Source organism: Gadus macrocephalus, chromosome 11 (assembly GCF_031168955.1).
Source record: "Gadus macrocephalus chromosome 11, ASM3116895v1".
NCBI classification, from domain to species: domain Eukaryota; kingdom Metazoa; phylum Chordata; class Actinopteri; order Gadiformes; family Gadidae; genus Gadus; species Gadus macrocephalus.
The window spans coordinates 1,031,322-1,053,468 of record NC_082392.1 but is presented as its reverse complement, the minus strand read 5'-3'; the positions used below and the strand labels follow the sequence as shown (position 1 = coordinate 1,053,468).

Here is a 22,147-nt window from a genome sequence, read left to right as displayed (position 1 = left end):
TCGACCTACTCGCCAAGTCAAGCATCCGACCCGGGAAGACGGTCAAAGGTCACCGCAAGGACCAGAGGAGTAGGGGGGGGGGGGAGCCCGGGGCCCCTCCCGTAAACCTTTTAGTGTTGAATAAGGATGTCTAACTAAAAATAATGATGACTTGCATTTGGGATACAACTTTTATAAAGAATCATTTGCATGTTTAGAAAGGACAGGAACGCTATGTGGGCGATGAACCAGGTTTATTATTTCATGTAAAGAGTTTTCACAAAGACTGAAAACACATGCAGCGCCTAATAAAACATTTTTCATGACTTTAAAAATCAGACTGAGAGAAGAACTTGGGCACTGAAAGGGTGAGCAAACAGAAGAGTTCCCCAGAGAGCGACCTGGAGACAGAGACACACTGATAAAACCCAGTACAGGTCTGGTGCTCCAGGTGGCCACAGGACCACGACTTTAAAGGAGGGAAACTTAGTGTTTCATTACAGACTGGATCCTCTTTATATATTTATAGATATATATATATATATTGGCAAGTCAGATGATCCTTAATTTGTTGAAGATCAAACAGATATTGTGATTAATGTTGAAACCCAAGCCTCTGAACACAAGACAACTCTCAGAACCAACGAGCAGGAGCCAACGATTCAAACGTTAACAAACATATGTGGATATAAAAGTAGGAGAACACAAACCCCTGTTACCGTGGAGACGTCCCCACAGGACCGCACAGACCCCGCCCACAACGGAAAGTCAAATAAAAAGAACCATGGAGGCTGAAACCATCAAGAACCGGCAGAGGGGTCTCTGGGGGGGTGAGGGCCCCTCTCTGGGGGGGTGAGGGGCCCTCTCTGGGGGGCTGAGGGGCCCTCTCTGGGGGGGTGAGGGGCCCTCTCTGGGGGGCTGAGGGCCCCTCTCTGGGGGGCTGAGGGCCCCTCTCTGGGGGGGTGAGGGCCCCTCTCTGGGGGGGTGAGGGGCCCTCTCTGGTGGGCTGAGGGCCCCTCTCTGGGGGGGTGAGCGCCCCTCTCTGGGGGGGTGAGGGCCCCTCTCTGGGGGGTGAGGGCCCCTCAGGAGAACCAAAGCTAGAGTCTTTAGGGGGCGGCGGCCTCAGTCCCCCCTGTTGAGCAGGTCCTCTATGTAGGCGTCCAGCTCATCGTCTGTGTTGATGTCGATGTCCTGGAGGAGGAATCAGTTAGAGAGCAGTTTACCTTTTAGTTCACCTTAAACAATCAGTTAGAGAGCAGTTTACCTTTTAGTTCACCTTAAACAATCAGTTAGAGAGCACTTTACCTTTTAGTTCACCTTAAACAATCAGTGAGAGAGCAGTTTACCTTTTAGTTCACCTTAAACAATCAGTTAGAGAGCACTTTACCTTTTAGTTCACCTTAAACAATCAGTTAGAGAGCAGCTTACGTTTTAGTTCCTGTTAAGGGTACTCCTACTACAAGGTTAAAGGTCAAACATACTTTTTACTGGGAGAATGGTTCGGCTTCAAAGGGATTCTTGGTATTTTGCAGTTCATCTATACTATTAATGTTCGTGAGTTTTACAAAAAGACAATTCATCCATCCATGCAGATCATTATAAGGATGTAGTAATGGTTTTAAACTATTTTTGTTTCTTTTGATTCCATCTACCAATAAACGGTTTTGTTTGTCATTCTTCCAGCAGCCACTTGGGGCTCCTCCCCCTTCAGGCTCCTCCCTCCCCTTCAGGCTCCTCCCCTTCAGGCTCCTCCCCCATCAGGCTCCTCCCCCCCGTCTCCCAGAGGTGCCCCCCCTCCCCTCAGAGCCCAGACTTTACCTCTTGCACTTTCTGCAGCAGAGAGACGATGTTGGCCCTCAGCTTCTGCAGCTTCTCGTCCGCCTCCTTGAGTTTGGTCTCTGCGTTGCTGCTCTTCTCCTCCACGGCCTTGGCTTTGGCGTCCGCCCGGCTCTGGTACGAGTTACACAGCGACTGCAGGCCCAGCTCGTACTGCTGGAAATACTCCTTCTGCAACCAGAGGACGGGGTTAGGGGGGCCGGGCCACTAGAGTACGGAGAGTAGTAACAGTGGTGGTAACAGTGGTAGTAACAGTGGTGGTAACAGTGGTGGTAACAGTGGTGGTAACAGTGGTGGTAACAGTGGTAGTAACAGTGGTGGTAACAGTGGTGGTAACAGTGGTAGTAACAGTGGTAGTAACAGTGGTGGTAACAGTGGTGGTAACAGTGGTGGTAACAGTGGTGGTAGCAGTAGTAGTATAGCAGGAGTAGTGGTAGGAACAGTAGTGTAGTAGCCGTCATGGTAGTAGTAGTAGTAGTAGTAGTAGTAGTAGTACACAAATGGATACAAAATAATGAACTATCCCATTACTAATTCACAATCTGACCATCAGTCTTGGTACATATCCTAGTTCTACTGGGGGACTAGTCAGGTGGTTCGGGGACGTCCCGAGATCAGAGCCTAGCCTGAGAACCAAGATGGCGGCCGGGGGCGGAGCTCACCAGAGGGAACGCCACCAGTTCCTCCGCCGTCATACCGTTCACATCGTCCTTAGGGATCCGGAAATCAGGAGGGAAGAAGTAACGCAACATCGTCCTGCAGAGAGGGAGAGAGAGACAGACGGACACAGACAGTAAGAGAGGAGACAGAGAGAGTGAACACACAGAGACAGAGAGGAGACAGACAAGGCACAGACAGTAAGAGAGGAGACAGAGAGAGTGAACACAGACAGACAGAGAGAGACAGAGAGAGAGAGAGAGAGAGAGAGGAGACAGAGAGAGTGAACACACAGAGACAGAGAGAGAGAAAGAGACAGAGAGGAGACAGACAGACACAGACAGAGAGAGTGAACAGAGAGAGAGAGAGAGAGAGAGAGAGAGAGAGACAGAGAGTGACCGAGACAGAGAGAGTGAGAGAGAGAGACAGAGAGTGACCAACACAGAGACAGGGCGAGAGAGCGACAGAGAGGAGACAGAGAGGAGACAGAGAGAGACAGAGACAGAGACAGAGACAGAGAGAGAGAGAGAGAGAGAGAGAGCCCAAGGATACCAAAACAGCCCTCATCACTTGGACCGTCCCTCCTCTCCCTCTCTGAACCCCAGCCCAGCGTTGCCATGACGCCCCGGATGCTGACCTCATCATGGAGACCATGCTGCCGGTGACCTCGCGGCTGGTCCCCGGCTGGGTGGTGTCGGGCTCCATGCGGGCGGGGCCCTTCTCCGCCTCCTGCTGGGTGTCGGGCGTCTGGGAGACGGGCGACGCCGGCCTCATTAACCGCACGTCCTCCCCCCCCTTAAACACCCTGCACACACACACACACACACACACACACACACACACACACACACACACACACACACACACACACACACACACACACACACACACACACACACACACACACACACACACACACACACACACACACACACACACACACACGGTATGATCATAACAGGTATAACATGTAATCATTCATCCACAGGTCATGTTGATGAACGATGGTTTCTGTAGTGCTTGACTTATTTATGGGTCCCATCATGACCTCTAGTGGCCTGGACGCCTACTGAAGCGTATTTAATCGTCTTTGTGTTCTTCTGTAGTTCTCTAAAACTCTGTGGGTGTGTCTCTGAGGGCCAGACCAGCAACAGGAGCAGGAACCAGGAGCAGGATCTCACCAGCGGTCTTTGGGCGTGGATCTCGGGACGTAGTCGAACTTGACCTTCCAGCGGACGCTCTTCTTGTTCACCTCCACGGCCACAACCTTCCCCGTGAACCACTCCATGTTCACCCGCACCTCCACCTGCATGCCCTTGTCTGCAGGGACACAGAGCATCAGTCTCTGCTCTCCAGAACCTGACCCGCTCTTCAGTGTGTTCTTAAGAACCTGAACCGTTCATCAGTCTCTGCTCTCCAGAACCTGACCCGCTCCACAGTGTGTTCTTAAGAACCTGAACCGTTCATCAGTCTCTGCTCTCCAGAACCTGACCCGCTCCTCAGTGTGTTCTTAAGAACCTGAACCGTTCATCAGTCTCTGCTCTCCAGAACCTGACCCGCTCTTCAGTGTGTTCTTAAGAACCTGAACCGTTCATCAGTCTCTGCTCTCCAGAACCTGACCCGCTCTTCAGTGTGTTCTTAAGAACCTGAACCGTTCATCAGTCTCTGCTCTCCAGAACCTGCCCCCCCCTCTTCAGTGTGTTCTTAAGAACCTGAACCGTTCATCAGTCTCTGCTCTCCAGAACCTGACCCGCTCTTCAGTGTGTTCTTAAGAACCTGAACCGTTCATCAGTCTCTGCTCTCCAGAACCTGACCCGCTCTCCAGTGTGTTCTTAAGAACCTGAACCCTTCATCAGTCTCTGCTCTCCAGAACCTGACCCGCTCTTCAGTGTGTTCTTAAGAACCTGAACCCTTCATCAGTCTCTGCTCTCCAGAACCTGACCCGCTCTTCAGTGTGTTCTTAAGAACCTGAACCGTTCATCAGTCTCTGCTCTAAAGAACCTGATCCGCTCTTCAGTGTGTTCTTAAGAACCTGAACCGTTCATCAGTCTCTGCTCTCCAGAACCTGATCCGCTCTTCAGTGTGTTCTTAAGAACCTGAACCCTTCATTAGTCTGTGATTGAGAACCTGAACGTCCTCTTTTAAGAACCGTTCAGCATATTCGTAAGAACTGGGTCATGAGTCTGTTTTTATGAACCTGAACCATTCATCAGTCTCTGCAATTATTAACTGTCTACCGTTTTCTAATATTAAAGAGCTTGTTTTTAATCTCTCCTTCCACAGACAATGTGGTTGAAGAAAATCGAGGAAAATCCTGTTTCCCCTCCTGTTTTGCTGAAACTTGAGTTTGTGAATGTGTGAGTGTGCTCTCTGATATCAGGAACACCAGGGGCCGGCTCCCCTTCAACAGTTCAGCCATCTTGCTGCTGCTCACCTTTCAGAGGGTTTTTACTCTCCCCGTCAGAGTCCCGCTCCGCTGCCTTCTCCGCGACCTGCAGGAACAGAGGAACGCTTCAGAAACCACCAGAAGGACAGAGTCTTCTTCACCAGCAGACACAGAGGGGGAGGAAGATCAGCGGGTCAACGAGGAAGGGGAGGAGCTAACTGAGTTCATGAGAAGGGGAAGAAAGAGGACTCCATGACGACATGCAGAAGAGGGAGAGAGGGGGAGCAGAGAGGGACAGCCCCCGAGGGAGAACCAGAGGAACGGTGAAGCTCATCAGGGGGGGAGGGGGTTCTACCTTTGTCGGGTCGGTTTTGGGGGCGGGGGCGTCGGAGGGGGCTTGGCGGCCAATGGGAGTGGTCGCTCCCTTCTTCTCAGGCGGGGCGGTGGTGGGGACCTGCAACGTCAACAGAGGGGCTTCTGAATCCAGCGCTCGGTCAGGGGGACAGAGCCGAGGCCTCAGCAGGGTATGAGCTACAACCAGAAGAACAACTAGGACCACGACCACACCTACAACTACCGCAGACACACTGACTGGTTCTCTGACCTCAATATGTTGAAGGATGCCTCCCTGCTAGATAAGGTCCTGAACCAAAGAGAGGCATTGTGGGTAACAGGTCAGGTATTGGACCGTGGGCAGAAGGCTCAGAGGGTCAACCTCTCGGTACCTCAGAGACCTTCCGTCTAGACACGAGGAGGAGTCGTACCTCGGCTGCCTTGCTTCGTTTGGGAGGCAGGAGCTTCGCCACCGCCTTCCCTCTCTGGACCAGCGCTGCGGCCATCTTGGACTTCTTGTTCTGAGGTCGTTCCTCTTCGCTCTCCTCATCGCTTTCTGCCTCCTCTTCCTCCTCCTCCTCCTCATCCTCCTCCTCCTCCTCCTCACTGTCCTCCTGCACGATGATTCTCTTACGTTGGTTGGCTGCTGGTTTGGTGGGCGAGGCTTTGGCTGGCGTCTGGGGAGGAAGTGACACGACTGGATCAACATCACCCTGAGGGAGCGCTAACTGGAGGAGTAACCACGGAGACGGTGTCAACACTAACAGCACTGGACTACTGGTGGGTCTTACTGGTGGGTCATACTGGTGGGGTCTTACTGGTGGGGTCTTACTGGTGGGGTCTTACTGGTGGGGTCTTACTGGTGGGGTCTTACTGGTGGGGTCTTACTGGTGGGGTCTTACTGGTGGGGTCTTACTGGTGGGTCTTACTGGTGGGTCTTACTGGTGGGTCTTACTGGTGGGTCTTACTGGTGGGTCTTACTGGTGGGGTCATACTGGTGGGGTCATACTGGTGGGGTCTTACTGGTGGGGTCTTACTGGTGGGGTCTTACTGGTGGGGTCTTACTGGTGGGGTCTTACTGGTGGGTCTTACTGGTGGGGTCTTACTGGTGGGTCTTACTGGTGGGGTCTTACTGGTGGGGTCTTACTGGTGGGGTCTTACTGGTGGGGTCTTACTGGTGGGGTCTTACTGGTGGGGTCTTACTGGTGGGGTCTTACTGGTGGGTCTTACTGGTGGGGTCTTACTGGTGGGGTCTTACTGGTGGGGTCACCTGGTCAGACTTACCCGTGTGCTGCGTGCGGGCGGGGCTGCTTTGGCGGGGGCTTTGGCGGCGGGCGTGGCCGGCCGGCCGGCGGCCCGGCCCCTGGGCGGGTCGGGCGGGGGGGCGGCGGCGGCGGTCCGGGCGGCGCGGGGGGGGGGCGGCCCGGGGCGGGGGCACGCTGGGGGCGTTCTTGAGGTGGGACGGGAGGGGCGGCGAGCGCGGCCGCGTGGTGGACCGCTCCGAGGACCGGGTGGCCTGGGGGGGGGGGGGGGGGGGGGCATTAGTACAGAACCACAGAGAGCCCCCCCAGGGGCGCGGCTGGGACACACACCCGCTCAACAATGACAGGAACGCTTTGTTCCACACTCAGGTCCACAAGTAGCTCAGGACAAATCCAATAACATCTAAAGTCTGTTTATCTCCAAACCTTTCAGCCAGTGCACCTCAGCCTGGAGGGGTAGCGATCACAGCTCAGAGTGGGATGTAAGGACCACAATGATACCAATCCCAGATTCCTCCCATCGTTTCAGACATTGAAACATCCGATTTCTTAAAAGTGCATGGAACGCAAAGCCAAATAATGAACGTGATCCCCCTTAGCTCTAGGATGTAGTGGTCTTTATTGTTGTTCTGTGGGGTCGGCTTAGCTCAGGAGGTGGAGCGGGTTGACTGGTAACCTGACGGCTCCTCCTAGCTGAGTGTGGAGGTGTCCCTGAGCGAGACGCCTCACCCTGACTGCTCCTGACCAGCTGGCCGTCGCCCTGCGTGGTCGACTCCGCCGTCGGTGGGTGAAGGCGTGGGTGAACCGTTGTTAAGTCACTTTGGATGAAAGCGACGGCTCAATGCCCTCAATGTAATGTATTCTGTGGTCACACGGCGACGGAGCCCAGAGAAGAGGAGGCGTACCTGAGGGGAGCCCAGAGAGGAGGAGGCGTACCTGAGGGGAGGCGTACCTGAGGGGAGCCCTGAGAGGAGGAGGCGTACCTGAGGGGAGCCCAGAGAGGAGGAGGCGTACCTGAGGGGAGCCCAGAGAGGAGGCGTACCTGAGGGGAGGCATACCTGAGGGGAGCCCTGAGAGGAGGAGGCGTACCTGAGGGGAGCCCAGAGAGGAGGAGGCGTACCTGAGGGGAGCCCTGAGAGGAGGCGTACCTGAGGGGAGCCCAGAGGAGGCGTACCTGAGGGGAGCCCAGAGGAGGCGTACCTGAGGGGAGCCCAGAGAGGAGGAGGCGTACCTGAGGGGAGGCGTACCTTAGGGGAGCCCAGAGAGGAGGAGGCGTACCTGAGGGGAGCTCTGAGAGGAGGCGTACCTGAGAGGAGGCGTACCTGAGGGGAGCCCTGAGAGGAGGAGGCGTACCTGAGGGGAGCCCAGAGAGGAGGCGTACCTGAGGGGAGCCCAGAGAGGAGGAGGCGTACCTGAGGGGAGCCCAGAGAGGCGGAGGCGTACCTGAGGGGAGGCGTACCTGAGGGGAGCCCAGAGGAGGCGTACCTGAGGGGAGCCCAGAGGAGGCGTACCTGAGGGGAGCCCAGAGAGGAGGAGGCGTACCTGAGGGGAGCCCAGAGGAGGAGGCGTACCTGAGGGGAGCCCTGAGAGGAGGAGGCGTACCTGAGGGGAGCCCAGAGGAGGAGGCGTACCTGAGGGGAGCCCTGAGAGGAGGAGGCGTACCTGAGGGGAGCCCTGAGAGGAGGAGGCGTACCTGAGGGGAGCCCAGAGAGGAGGAGGCGTACCTGAGGGGAGCCCAGAGAGGAGGAGGCGTACCTGAGGGGAGCCCTGCGCGCTGGGCCTCATGCTGACGTCCAGGGGCAGCCTCTTCACGTCCGCAGACGATTTGATGGTGCCGGTTTTCTGGGGGGCGAGAGACGACTCGTTAACCGGTTGCTAACTTACCTTATTCATTCGTTCTGGTCGTGTTTATTACAACGTGATCAGAACAAAACATGAGCTTAAAATAAAGAATAACCATCTGAATAACACACAGACACACACACACACACACACACACACACACACACACACACACGGCTGGGGGGGGCTTCACACCTGCAGTGCCTCTAGTTTCTCCTGCTGTGCTCTGATCTTGTCTGTGATTTCTTTCTGCTTTTCTTCTGCGCTCTGCTTGTCCTTCTTCAGAACTCCACAGGGCAGGTTCTGTTTCTGCTCTGGAGCGTCGCACCTGCGCCCGGAGGAAGAACACAAGCAGAGGTCGTTACCAGGAATATAAAGGAGTCCAGGCTGATGATCCAGTGCCCAGGTCTAGGGTTCTCCAGGGGTCCAGTCTCTGGCCATCTCCTGTAACCGTCAGCACTTCCCCTGAACACCCTACGAACACTGGGCTGGAAGGGTTGCTGTGGCTGTCGTCCACTGGTTGGTGGCCGTGGATCGAAGCGACTGCTCAGCGACTGTGTTAATAGGGAACAGACTAAAGAACGGTTCTTACTAAGGGCACCTTCAGGTTCTTAAGAACAGAGACAGAGGAACGGTTCTTACTAAGGGGACCTTCAGGTTCTTAAGAACAGAGACAGATGAGCAGCGGGTGAGCCATGTAGTACAGGTATGTGGTGGTGTGTGTGACGGTTACCTGTCCTGGCTGCTGTCGGGGTTCATCAGACACATCCAGCTATCGGGGTAGCGTTTGTCCACGGCGTCCATCTGGAAGGGCAGCGTCCTCCACTTCAAGCACTTATCTGGAGGACACAAGACGAGACAACCCTCAGCACCGATCCCTTCACGCATCGCCTCACCTCAAGACCCCAGAGCCGTAAAGAGAGGGCAGAACACTATTAAGACAAGTCTCATTTCACACCTCGGAGATTGACAGGAAAAAAATTGCTCAGATTTATCAGGGAAGAGATGCTCTGATTGGTCAGAAATCAATAAATAATCTCAACCTTGTGTGGTACAATGTGTGCGGGAGGGGTCATACATTTGGTGTACAGTGTAGAGGGGGTCTTGTACGACACGGCAGAGTGTGTGTGTGTGTGTGTGTGTGTGTCCCCTACCACACTGGATGGTGAGCGGTATCTCCATGGCCCGGCGTCTCTTGTATCTCTGCTCAGGGGAGGGCGGGGAAGACCAGTTGGCCGACAGGTAACCAAACTCATCCCAGAACTTCACGATGCCCTTCTGAGCTGTAAGGGTACAACCACACTGGCTCAATCTTTGTCAACAATCTCAACACATCAATCTGTGTGTGTGTGTGTGTGTGTGTGTGTGTGTGTGTGTGTGTGTGTGTGTGTGTGTGTGTGTGTGTGTGTGTGTGTGTGTGTGTGTGTGTGTGTGTGTGTGTGTGTGTGTGTGTGTGTGTGTGTGTGTGTGTGTGTGTGTGTGTGTGTGTGTGGTAGTAAACAGGACCATAACTGACCGATGTTGGTGTCCTTCCAGTACTGGGCGAGGTGCTCCCCCATGGACTTCAGGAGGTGGCGGTACTCCTTGGCGTCGGCGAAGTCCTGCTTGTTGTGCGTGGGCTCCAACACCAGGTAGGGAACATCTACCACCCCCACCACGCCCCCACAGGCCCTAAACACACACACACACACACAGGGTACTGTACGTGATTGGTTTGGTGGAGGAACAGAGCGGGGCTGTCAGTGGGGTTCTGATACCAGAGAGCGCTTCATGTGCATGTTGGGGATAAAGGCCATCTGCAAAATTAAGTCAGTTTCTGCGAAATCAACGACATCATGTGTTGAGAATACGGCCTCTCCATTGGTCAAGTACGATAAAGTATCCGCAGCTGGCCCCACCCACTGGCCCCGCCCACATCTGAATAAGCGTCCCATCTCAGAGGTTCCCCTTCAGCCTGTCTGGGGGTGGGGGGGGGTCAGAGGTCAGAGGTCAGAGGTCAGGGGGGGGGGGGGTCACACCACTCACATGCCGCCCTCCAGCTGTGGGCCGGTCTTCTCGTACATCTTGATGAGCCGGGAGCAGTTGTAGACGAACATGCCGTCGAGGTCGCGGTGCTCGATGTTCACCCCGAAGATGAAGCTCAGCTCCTTTGGCTCCTTCAGCGCTCTGCAGGGGGGGGGGGGGGGGGTTCAGTCAGCTAAAGCTTTATCGCTCAGGAGCTCCTTCAGTGCTCTGCAGGGGGGGGGGGTTCACTCAGCTAAAGCTTTATCGCTCAGGAGCTGACTCACGCTCAGAGGAGCGTTGCTGTGCTTACTGCCTGCTAATCATCTCTCTGTGACAACAAAAGCCAACATTTAGCTATATATAAAAGTGGTCAGCAAAACTTATATCAAAAAATATAATATATAATGAAATAATAGATTATAATAAAAATTGTCAGCATCATGTCATTTTTTATGATAATAATATAGATACACATACATACATACACAGTGTTGGGGTACTCAAAAAAAGTAATATGTTACTTATTACTCGTTACTTCGGTAAATTACAATGAGATTACTTTACTAGTTACTGCATTTGAAAAGTAACCCTATCATCACTTAGTGTTTATTGGATAAATATATACAAAATAGCATATAAAATCATATGAAAGAACAATATCCCTGTCTGCACAAAGAAATGCCTCACTGTAGAATCCACAAACAGGATAAAGTAGGCTATGGTGAGGTCAATCAGTAGCAACACACAAGTTTCAAAACACAGGCTTTGGGAAACATGAGAACAAAAATTAAGTGGTCAATGAAAAATATAAAAAGGTCACTTTATCCCATACAATTAAAACACAAATGCACTTAAGCGGTGCTGACACATGCTGTTACTGTATGTGGTCCAACGGCTGAATGAACCTGATCTATTACGCAAGCTATGACATCATAAGTGTGTCTTCCTCTCACCCTCTTGCAGGCAAGAGCAGCCGTCTCAAGTTTTAAAGTAATGCCGTCTATCCAGTGCACCGTCATTCCCAAGTAACTTTTGTTGTTGGCGGACCAAATGTCTGTGGTGGTGGACACATGATCCAGGGAGGACTCGGAAATTATTTTGAGCTTCGATTCCATGTCGGTATGACACTTGTTCAGGTAATGGGAAAAATGTTTTCCTGTCGGATGTTGGCTTGCGAATCCCGGTCACTTTATCTAGTATTTTTCTATGTCTGGGCGATTCAGTAGTCGACAGGGGAAGCATGTCTTCTACAATGAACCCGGCAACCAGCCTGTCTTTCTGTGTCACCTGCTTCTGCGCTCCAACACTTGAACACTCCTTCGCACAAGCAGCTACGTCACTCAAATCGATCGCTATGGCAACGTGCCGAGGCAAGCAGGCGCTGCAGTCACACACGCCGCACGCACGCACCACAACGGATCAGAACTGTACACGGCTTGGGGAACGCAGGAAAGCACGTTACTATAGTCTAGTAAAGTAGTGTAGTTACCGATATTTTAAATGTAATGCGTTACCCCCCCCCCCCCCAACAATGTGTGTGTGTGTGTGTGTGTGTGTGTGTGTGTGTGTGTGTGTGTGTGTGTGTGTGTGTGTGTGTGTGTGTGTGTGTGTGTGTGTGTGTGTGTGTGTGTGTGTGTGTGTGTGTGTGTGTGTGTGTGTGTATATAAAGCATTCATAAGGTCTGTTTTTGTATCATCCGGCTTCCATTCAATCCATACTGCAATACTCCAACTATTATTTTGAAAGCTTGTTGATGAGGACTAACTCCTTCTCAGATGATTAGGATTCATGAGCTCACTTCTGCTTGCTCTCCTGCATCTTCCTCTTCATGTCTGCGTCCCTCCTCATCATCATGGCCGCGTCCTGGGCCTTCCTCAGCACCGTCTGGGGAAGAGGACGACATTCTTAAGGGCTGATTATGCTCCCACGTTCACACAACGCACGGGGGTTACGGACCCCTTACGCCCTCGTGGACCCTCCTTACGTCCAACGCACGGGGGTTACGGACCCCTTACGCCCTCGTGGACCCTCCTTACGTCCAACGCAAGGGCCGGACGTGCGCCTCCCAAAAATCGTAACCTTCCGTCGAGGCGACGCAGCAGCGAGGGCTGTGATTGGTCCGCTTACCAAAACCCGACGCACAACAATAAAGGTTCACAGCAGCGTGGAGGCGTCTGCGTGGTCGTTGCGTTGCGAAACGTGGGACATAATCAGCCCTTTACTCCAATGTCTGACCTGTACTTTCTACTGGGACACCCCAAGGTTCCAGCCTTGGGTAAGTAAGGAACCATCTCATCTTAATAAATGGCCGTAACTAAAAACGGATTTCTCTGGTGGTTCATTACCCGGGATTCTTTTGACAGGTCGTCGCCGGTCTTTGCCTCCAATGCCAAGCGCTTACTCTCCGCCTCGCGGGCCTTCTCCTCCGCTGGGAAAAACACAAACAACATCCTGTCAGACTAAGGGGGGGGGGGGGGAGAGAGGAGAGAGGAGACAAAAGGGAAAGAGAAAAAGAAAGAGCAGACAAAGACAGAGAATAGGCGGAGAGAGGAGCCGGGGTCCGGCTCGCTCAAGGCCATGAAATGCTGGCGTTTGGTTGGTCAGAGTCAGGCCGTGACTCACCGATCTTTGCGAGATGCTCAGCCTTCTTCACTTCCTGCTCCGCCCGCGTCTTGAAGCGTGTCGAGGAATACTTGTAGGACCTGTTAGTGGAACAAGAGGCGGGCCCGTCGTAGGCGAGACATCGACACGTTATTGAGGAGACGCTTCTATCCAGAGTGCCTTCGGTGAAGACGAGAGCAGCTTCAGGGATAGGGCTTTTATGGTTTTGATAGTCGTGGTGGCAACATGAGATCAGATATTAGAAACCTTTCCTAGACCCAACAACTATTTCTTGATTTCAAAGGGGTTTAAATTGGGTTCAAGACCGCCGGTGCTGATGATCATAAATTCGAAAACAAAATACATCCATAAAAACATTGACGCAAAGTGGTCCAATCGGTGTGCTTGGCTGAGCGTACCGGGGTTTGTACAGGCAGCAGGAGAGCCTCTTGGTCCGGACCTTGTGCCCCTGGATGAAGATCCTCATGCGGGGGTCGATGTACAGGACCGCCGCGTACGCTCGGAACGACCGCTTCTCCGGCTTCCTGTCGGGGGAGGAAGGAGACGTTAGTTATGGCGGGGCGGGGCGGGAGGGCGGGAGGGCGGGAGGGAGGGCGGGGCGGGAGGGCGGGAGGGCGGGAGGGGCGGGAGGGGCGGGAGGGCGGGAGGGCGGGGCGGGAGGGCGGGAGGGAGGGAGGGAGGGAGGGAGGGAGGGCGGGGCGGGAGGGAGGGCGGGAGGGCGGGAGGGAAGGGCGGGGCGGGGCGGGGTGAGATGTGAGGGGGGAGAGGGGGGCGTGGTCAGCTGTGAGGGGGGAGAGGGGCGGGGGGAGAGGGGCGGGGGGGAGAGGGGCGTGGTCAGCTGTGAGGGGGGAGAGAGGGGCGTGGTCAGCTGTGAGGGGGGAGAGGGGCGTGGTCAGCTGTGAGGGGGGCGGTGTCTCTTTAAGAGCGGGGGGAGCAGCGAGGGGAGCACTCACACGCCCTCCACAGGCGTGGCTGCCATCAGGATGTCCTGGTGGTCCGACTCCACGTCCAGCTCCGGCTCTCGGGTGTCCATCAGCTTCAGGTTGTAGATGATCACCAGAGTGCCTGTTCAGAGGGTCACGTTAGGCCACCCCCTGTAACCTTTGACCTCCAGGGGGCAAGCAGCACCCCTAGAGCTTCCCAGGGATCAGTAAGGAGGTCATTCGGTGATTAATGGCCGACATAACGGTGAAGAATGAACTACATAAGGTGAGTAGGTATAACGCCTCATGCCCACTGCACCATCAGTCAAAGGACGTCGGAAGGCATGGCTGACGGATGGGGGAGCTTTCCGAGGTCGTCAGAGCCCGAGACATTGCACACATTTGCATACGTGATCCACAATGCGAACGGACCCATAATGCATTGCGCGTCCGTCCCCATTCAAAGTCAATGGGTATCAGTCAACGGACGGAGGCAGTGGGCACGAGGCGTTAGTCGTTAGTAAATCAGTGATGACCTTAAACTAATTGCCGAATAGATGGAATATGGTAAATGGACTGCCTTTACTTTTCTAACCATTAGCCACTCAAAGCACATTACAATACTGCCCAACATTCAACCCTTCAGACACACGACCACTGTGGAGACAGCCATGTAAGGCTGTGGTTAGTGAGGTCCCCCCTTCACTTTAGGCGTCTTTGAGTGTTATTAATTATTATTATTCTTCATGTTTAACCTCTGTTTTCCTTTTATTCCTAGTCTGTTTTACATAGTTTTGAATGATGACTATATGCTCTGTAAGGTGACCTTGGGTGTCTTGAAAGGCGCCTCTAAATTAAATGTATTATTATTATTATTATTATTATTATAAGGCGACAGCCAGCGCGTCAGGAGCACTCTGTCTTGCTTTGGGACACCTCGACACGCCGGGGGTCAAACTAGCAACCTCCCGGTCCCCAGCCAACCCGCTCCCCCCTCTAAACCACATGCTGCCCTGGAGCCAAGAGACACGGGGCTTATCTGTGACTCAAGGAGGGCTCAGTGGTAGACATCAGCTAAACCGCTAGTAGAGAGACTCCCTCCCCCACTAGAGAGAGAGGACTCCCTCCCCCACTAGAGAGAGAGGACTCCCTCCCCCACTAGAGAGAGAGGACTCCCTCCCCCACTAGAGAGAGAGGACTCCCTCCCCCACTAGAGAGAGAGGACTCCCTCCCCCACTAGAGAGAGAGGACTCCCTCCCCCACTAGAGAGAGAGGACTCCCTCCCCCACTAGAGAGAGGACTCCCTCCCCCACTAGAGAGAGAGGACTCCCTCCCCACTAGAGAGAGAGGACTCCCTCCCCCACTAGAGAGAGAGGACTCCCTCCCCCACTAGAGAGAGAGGACTCCCTCCCCCACTAGAGAGAGGACTCCCTCCCCCAGTAGAGAGAGAGGACTCCCTCCCCCACTAGAGAGAGGACTCCCTCCCCCACCAGAGAGAGGACTCCCTCCCCCACCAGAGAGAGAGGACTCCCTCCCCACTAGAGAGAGAGGACTCCCTCCCCACTAGAGAGAGAGGACTCCCTCCCCACCAGAGAGAGAGGACTCCCTCCCCACTAGAGAGAGAGGACTCCCTCCCCACTAGAGAGAGAGGACTCCCTCCCCACTAGAGAGAGAGGACTCCCTCCCCCACTAGAGAGAGGGGACTCCCTCCCCCACTAGAGAGAGAGGACTCCCTCCCCACTAGAGAGAGAGGACTCCCTCCCCACTAGAGAGAGAGGACTCCCTCCCCACTAGAGAGAGAGGACTCCCTCCCCCACTAGAGAGAGGACTCCCTCCCCAGTAGAGAGAGGACTCCCTCCCCACCAGAGAGGACTCCCTCCCCACCAGAGAGAGAGGACTCCCTCCCCCACTAGAGAGAGAGGACTCCCTCCCCACTAGAGAGAGAGGACTCCCTCCCCACTAGAGAGAGAGGACTCCCTCCCCCACTAGAGAGAGAGGACTCCCTCCCCCACTAGAGAGAGGACTCCCTCCCCACTAGAGAGAGAGGACTCCCTCCCCCACTAGAGAGAGAGGACTCCCTCCCCACTAGAGAGAGAGGACTCCCTCCCCAGTAGAGAGAGGACTCCCTCCCCCACTAGAGAGAGAGGACTCCCTCCCCACTAGAGAGAGAGGACTCCCTCCCCACTAGAGAGAGGACTCCCTCCCCACTAGAGAGAGGACTCCCTCCCCAGTAGAGAGAGGACTCCCTCCCCACTAGAGAGAGGACTCCCTCCCCCACTAGAGAGAGAGGACTCCCTCCCCAGTAGAGAGAGAGGACTCCCTCCCCCACTAGAGAGAGGACTCCCTCCCCCACTAGAGAGAGGACTCCCTCCCCACTAGAGAGAGAGTACTCCCTCCCCACCAGAGAGAGAGGACTCCCTCCCCAGTAGAGAGAGAGGACTCCCTCCCCCACTAGAGAGAGAGGACTCCCTCCCCCACTAGAGAGAGAGGACTCCCTCCCCCACTAGAGAGAGAGGACTCCCTCCCCCACTAGAGAGAGGACTCCCTCCCCACTAGAGAGAGAGGACTCCCTCCCCACCAGAGAGAGAGGACTCCCTCCCCAGTAGAGAGAGGACTCCCTCCCCACTAGAGAGAGGACTCCCTCCCCCACTAGAGAGAGGACTCCCTCCCCCACTAGAGAGAGAGGACTCCCTCCCCCACTAGAGAGAGAGGACTCCCTCCCCCACTAGAGAGAGAGGACTCCCTCCCCACTAGAGAGAGAGGACTCCCTCCCCAGTAGAGAGAGGACTCCCTCCCCCACTAGAGAGAGAGGACTCCCTCCCCCACTAGAGAGAGGACTCCCTCCCCCACTAGAGAGAGAGGACTCCCTCCCCAGTAGAGAGAGGACTCCCTCCCCCACTAGAGAGAGAGGACTCCCTCCCCAGTAGAGAGAGGACTCCCTCCCCACTAGAGAGAGAGGACTCCCTCCCCCACTAGAGAGAGAGGACTCCCTCCCCCACTAGAGAGAGGACTCCCTCCCCCACTAGAGAGAGAGGACTCCCTCCCCAGTAGAGAGGACTCCCTCCCCCACTAGAGAGAGAGGACTCCCTCCCCCACTAGAGAGAGAGGACTCCCTCCCCACTAGAGAGAGAGGACTCCCTCCCCAGTAGAGATAGGACTCCCTCCCCAGTAGAGAGAACTCCCTCCCCCACTAGAGAGAGAGGACTCCCTCCCCCACTAGAGAGAGAGGACTCCCTCCCCAGTAGAGAGAGGACTCCCTCCCCAGTAGAGAGGACTCCCTCCCCCACTAGAGAGAGAGGACTCCCTCCCCCACTAGAGAGAGAGGACTCCCTCCCCCACTAGAGAGAGAGGACTCCCTCCCCACCCTCCCCACTAGAGAGGACTCACCACTGCTGCTGTCGATCTTGGCGAACTGCTCCATGAGCTGCTGCTGGTTCTTGAAGGGGGAGTACTTGTAGATGAGCTCCGTCTCGATGGCGTACTTCTCGGGGTCGGAGGTCAGGGGCTGCTTGGTGGTCAGGTCCCAGGTGGGCAGCGGGACGATGACCTGGGGACGGAGGGCTGGACGTCAGCGCGCCGGTAGCGTGGCTGCTGGCTCTACATAATCCCATAGTCTGGCTCTGTCTTAACCTTCCTCCAGCGCTCTCTGCCACGTACATACTCACGGCGAGTGTTGGTCAGTCCGATACATTCAGACGACTCCACTGGACGAAGTTTAATGAAGAACGTGTGCTCATGGAATATGTGCCATTATTAAAACGTAATGCCAACCTATTTAGCTTTCCTTTATATTTCATTTTCTCTACAGGATGTTATTTACTCAAGACCAAATGATTCCATAAAAAGCACAAACATAAATGATTAGAAAAATAAAAGACCCATTTCTCCAGCCAGGCCCAACTTTTGTCATGGGATAAGGAGAGCGACGGAAAACCACATCCTAAGCCCTAAGTGCAGCAGGCCATTCAACCGTGACCCCTGACCCCGACCCTGACCCGACCGTGACCCTAACCTCGTCTAGCCCCTCCTCCTCGTGGAAGGTCCTGGACAGGAAGAGGCAGGACAGCGTGTTCTCCTTCTTGGTGAACAAGATGAAGTCCTTCCCGATCCGCATGGAGCCGCTGAGCAGACAGACAGGGAGGTCAACGTCTCGGAATATAGAGAATACATGAACAGGACACATATCCACCATAAACAGGTCAGATATCCACCATCAACAGGTCAGATATCCACCATAAACAGGTCAGATATCCACCATCAACAGGTCACATATCCACCATAAACAGGACACATATCCACCATAAACAGGACACATATCCACCATAAACAGGTCACAACTCTTATTTGGAAAAAGGAAAATCAAACCTACAAGCCTATATAAAAGACGCATGTATCATAAAGACACATACATCTTAAAGCTTGTATAAAGACTAGTGCTGTCAGTTAAACGCGTTATTAACGGCGTTAACGCAAACCAATTTTAACGGCGTTAATTTTTTTAGCCCGCGATTAACGCAATTCTTTTATTAATAAATAAAAAAATAAAAAAATTCTCTTTGGCTCAAAACAAAGAAGCAGTAGCCTGACTGCTATGTTCAAGGCAGTATGTTTGTATGTTCATCGTTTAATTGCACTATAGGCTTTTTTTTTGTATCGTCGTGTTTTGATCAGTATACTTCTCCATGTAGATAAGAGCATTCAAATTAGAAAAATTAATGGGACAAAGAAATCAAGGGATATTTAGCATAGAAAAAAACATTTGCGATTAATTGTGATTGCTCGCGATTAATCGTGAGTTAACTATGGCATTAATGCGATTAAATATTTGAATCGCTTGTAAGCACTAATAAAGACACTACCACATCATCCACAGAGCATAAGGACACATATACATCAACAACAGAGAATAAAGACACAACATAAACAGTATATAAATCATTCAGTGTAAGTGTAAATATAAGCAGACTTACGATTTGAGTCCATTTCCATACTGGCCGATCTGGCTGGACTCAGACGAGCGTTTACTGGACTTTCCAAACTGAATCACGTGGGTGGCCTCGTCTGACAGGGAGAGCAGGGTGAGTTACGATACGCTTCACCACAGTACCGCTTTGTAGAGATAAAAACTCTGCACGCATAGAATAAATATAGAAACAATATGTAGGATAACGTACAGCCGGTCGTTAGTGAGACATAAACCCAGGGTTTATTACCCACTGATTACACGGCTATTGAGTAAATCAGTCAAACATTTGACCAAAGAATTAATACAACCATTATTATTTTTTTAATGATTTGATTGCTTCCTCATCAAACATAGTGGGGGAGGGGGGGGGGGTGAGGCTGCACAGCCGCTGTACAACCGGTTGAACCAGCCACCACCAGACACTCAGAGAGCTCTCCTCCATGGCAGCATGGTATAACGCGACGGAGTGTGGCACATATCATACCCAACATCACTCATTATGAACGCTTATACACAACGACAGTACTAAAATAGTATCACAGGGTTGACTAGAACTTGGAATTGGTGCATTAAACCAAAAAAGACAACCATAAAATAAACCGTCTTTTCACTGGGTAGCCCCGCCCATTCTGCCGGCGATTTGAGTTCGCCCGGCACAAGAGTCTGGAGAAGAGCAACACATTTCTTTCTGCTTCCGATACATTTTTGCGGGAGCCAATCACCAAGCTGGCTTTTCCCCCTGTCACGCTATTGGCTGGTTTAACACAATGACGACAGGGAAGCGACGGCAAGCAGCTAGTAGGCCCATTGACCACGCCTCTTGTGCTGAAGGAAATGACAGCAGCTTCCCCAGACCAAGCTCAATCTATGATTGAGCTTGGTCTGGCATTAGCCAGGTTAGTCTTTAGCACCCCCCCCCCGCATCCTATTCTGGAGGAGCCCAGAAAATAAACCTTGTGGCGTGCATCGCGGACATTGTTAAAGCCCCCATTTCAATGTTTCCTCATGAATAAAACAGACTGTTTGAGACATCTAAATTGACAGATTTTGATGGCTGCCTTAAAGTTTACATTGGCCTCGGGCTGATGGATTACATTTGTTGTTTCGTTTTTACATTAATGAAAAATAAAAAAAGCAAAACCAGAAGACTACACCAAGTCCAGAATGAGATGGGGGGGTTTGACTCACTGGGGTCCATTCCGGTGCCATCGTCAAGAAAACACAGCATGTAGCCCCCCCGTAGCTCTGGTCTGTTTTCTGTTGGCCAAAAAGGAAGTTAGGCTTTGTCTTAAAGCCACACACACACACACACACACACACACACACACACACACACACACACACACACACACACACACACACAGTGTAGAAGTGTTTCCTGTGTGACACTTAGAAAGCCGATATGTGGTCTTTACTTTTCATACTACCACTAATTCAATTAAATGAATACATAAACCTGAATCCTTAGGATAATCCTCTAATGTAATGTTGAAGCATTTTACCTTTCAACCACACTTTTGGTTGAGAACTGATTGTCCTCAGTGTGGATACATTTGTCTGCTGAATACATCCTGTTATGAGTAACTCATGCATTCTGACTTGTACCTGTGTAGATGTCTATCCGGGTAGCGTTTGCATCTCTGTGAAAACAAACACAAAACACGATGAGGGCGGGTCTTAATGTGGCATTAGCGCACGTGGCAGCATCACATGACCCAGGGTCCATACCTGGAGTTGTCAACGAGTTCAGCCAACGCACCGAACAAGAACTCGTGGGTCGTCCTGGAACACAAAGAGACACGGATAGCCCGGTCAAAGACCTCTCTGGAACCAATCACAGCTCAGAGATACAACTCTAAATCAAGTGTGTGTGTGTGTGTGTGTCTGTCTGTGTGTGTTGACTAAAATGATTTTGTTTACTGAACATGAAGTTCAGATTAATAATCAACATGTCAACATGACATGTTGATGTTTTACAAAATGCTACACAACTTTTACTTTGCACTCATTAGAGGTATGTTTGCCTGGGAAGTACAGTGAAAAATAAAGTTATTTTAAACATGTATGCAAATGTGAAACTTTTTAATGCTTTGGATTTATTATCATGTGTCGAGAATCTATTACACAATAACAGAGACATAAACAAACCCATACTCTGAGACCGATTATTTCCGGCTGAGTGACAACTTATTCTGTGTGTGGTTCAGTAGGAATACATGTAATTTATGTATAAAATATAAACACAACAATTAAAGTTGATGCAAGTTAACTAAAATGTTAAGTTTTCGCTGCAACCTACAAGACAGACTTTGAAGAGATTGCAGTGACATGTCATCATTCACTAGTGACCAACCTGTGGCGCTTCTTCATTAAAATACTCACGAGTTTGTGTGCAGGTATTCAAAGGTGAGCTGAGCCCTGTTGAGGCTGCTGTAGCTGTGGTAGGCCATGGCGCCCGCAGGCTCCGGTCCTGGGCTCCAACGGAATCCGGTCCTCCGACAGGCTCCGGTCCTGGGCTCCCACGGCGGTCAGGGTCCTGGGCCTCAGCGGTCTACTGGTCACTTCTTCCCCGCGAAGCCCTAATCACCAGCCCTCATCCTTCAGATACACAAGTTAGGTTTATCAGCACACTGTCATCCAATACATTGTTGCATACTCTTAAGTGTTGAATAAAATCCTAAACTACAGCCAAAATAGATTCCCTTCACTTAAACACAACTTTAACTCAATCTTTCTAGCAATGTCTGAAGCTTTTAAAGGGTCACGTTGGACCCCAGTTTGGTGAACCACCGGCAGTACCACCATGTCGTGGGGCTGCTGCTGGAGTCCCCCGGTCCGAGTACACACTCTGCAGGGCTGGTGGGGGGCGGATGATGCAACAACACCACAACAGTTTATAGCATCATGTTTATGCCCCTAAACTCTATGCCCCCCTATGAAGCCAGCAGCCCCCTCGTAGGGCCAGTGCACCGCTAGCTAGCTAGGAGGCTACACACTGCTACATGCTACATGCTACCTGCGACATTCCAGGGGATTCACTAACTTTGCAAATCTTGTGAAGGAGGCCGATTGTGTGCGAGTTTCTTCTGCGAGAAATTTAATCCCAGTAGCGTCCGTTTCGAATCCGAAAAACATGCGTCGTTGACAACAGGCCGTCGAAATGCAGCCGTCGCTCGATACTTTGGTCCGCACTCCGAGCAGCAGCGACATGGGCATGCGCAGAGGAGAGCTCCACCGCAGGGAGATTTACCATCCGCCTCCTCTGGACCCACGTGGTTACTGGATACACCAACATTAAAGTTGGTTATTTTCAGTGGTTCGACACTCCAACCAACTA

The 22,147-nt window shown here is 52.6% G+C and overlaps 1 protein-coding gene across 1 annotated transcript; it reads right to left on the bottom strand.

Annotated features, from left to right (window-relative positions):
* Nucleotides 1–216: 216 nt before the first annotated feature.
* morc2 (MORC family CW-type zinc finger 2) lies at nt 217–22,038 on the bottom strand. The gene is given in 29 exon segments (XM_060065621.1): nt 217–1,170; nt 1,798–1,986; nt 2,478–2,571; nt 3,110–3,277; nt 3,654–3,792; nt 4,907–4,964; nt 5,214–5,312; nt 5,623–5,868; nt 6,476–6,607; nt 6,609–6,707; nt 8,209–8,295; nt 8,491–8,623; nt 9,029–9,134; nt 9,450–9,578; nt 9,812–9,966; nt 10,321–10,461; nt 12,098–12,183; nt 12,645–12,727; nt 12,922–13,001; nt 13,320–13,445; nt 13,875–13,986; nt 17,232–17,391; nt 17,857–17,965; nt 18,815–18,905; nt 19,999–20,067; nt 20,416–20,450; nt 20,539–20,592; nt 21,193–21,408; nt 21,854–22,038. Coding segments are annotated over 28 exon segments (3,117 nt in total). The 5' UTR covers nt 21,261–21,408; nt 21,854–22,038; the 3' UTR covers nt 217–1,101.
* Nucleotides 22,039–22,147: the final 109 nt, after the last annotated feature.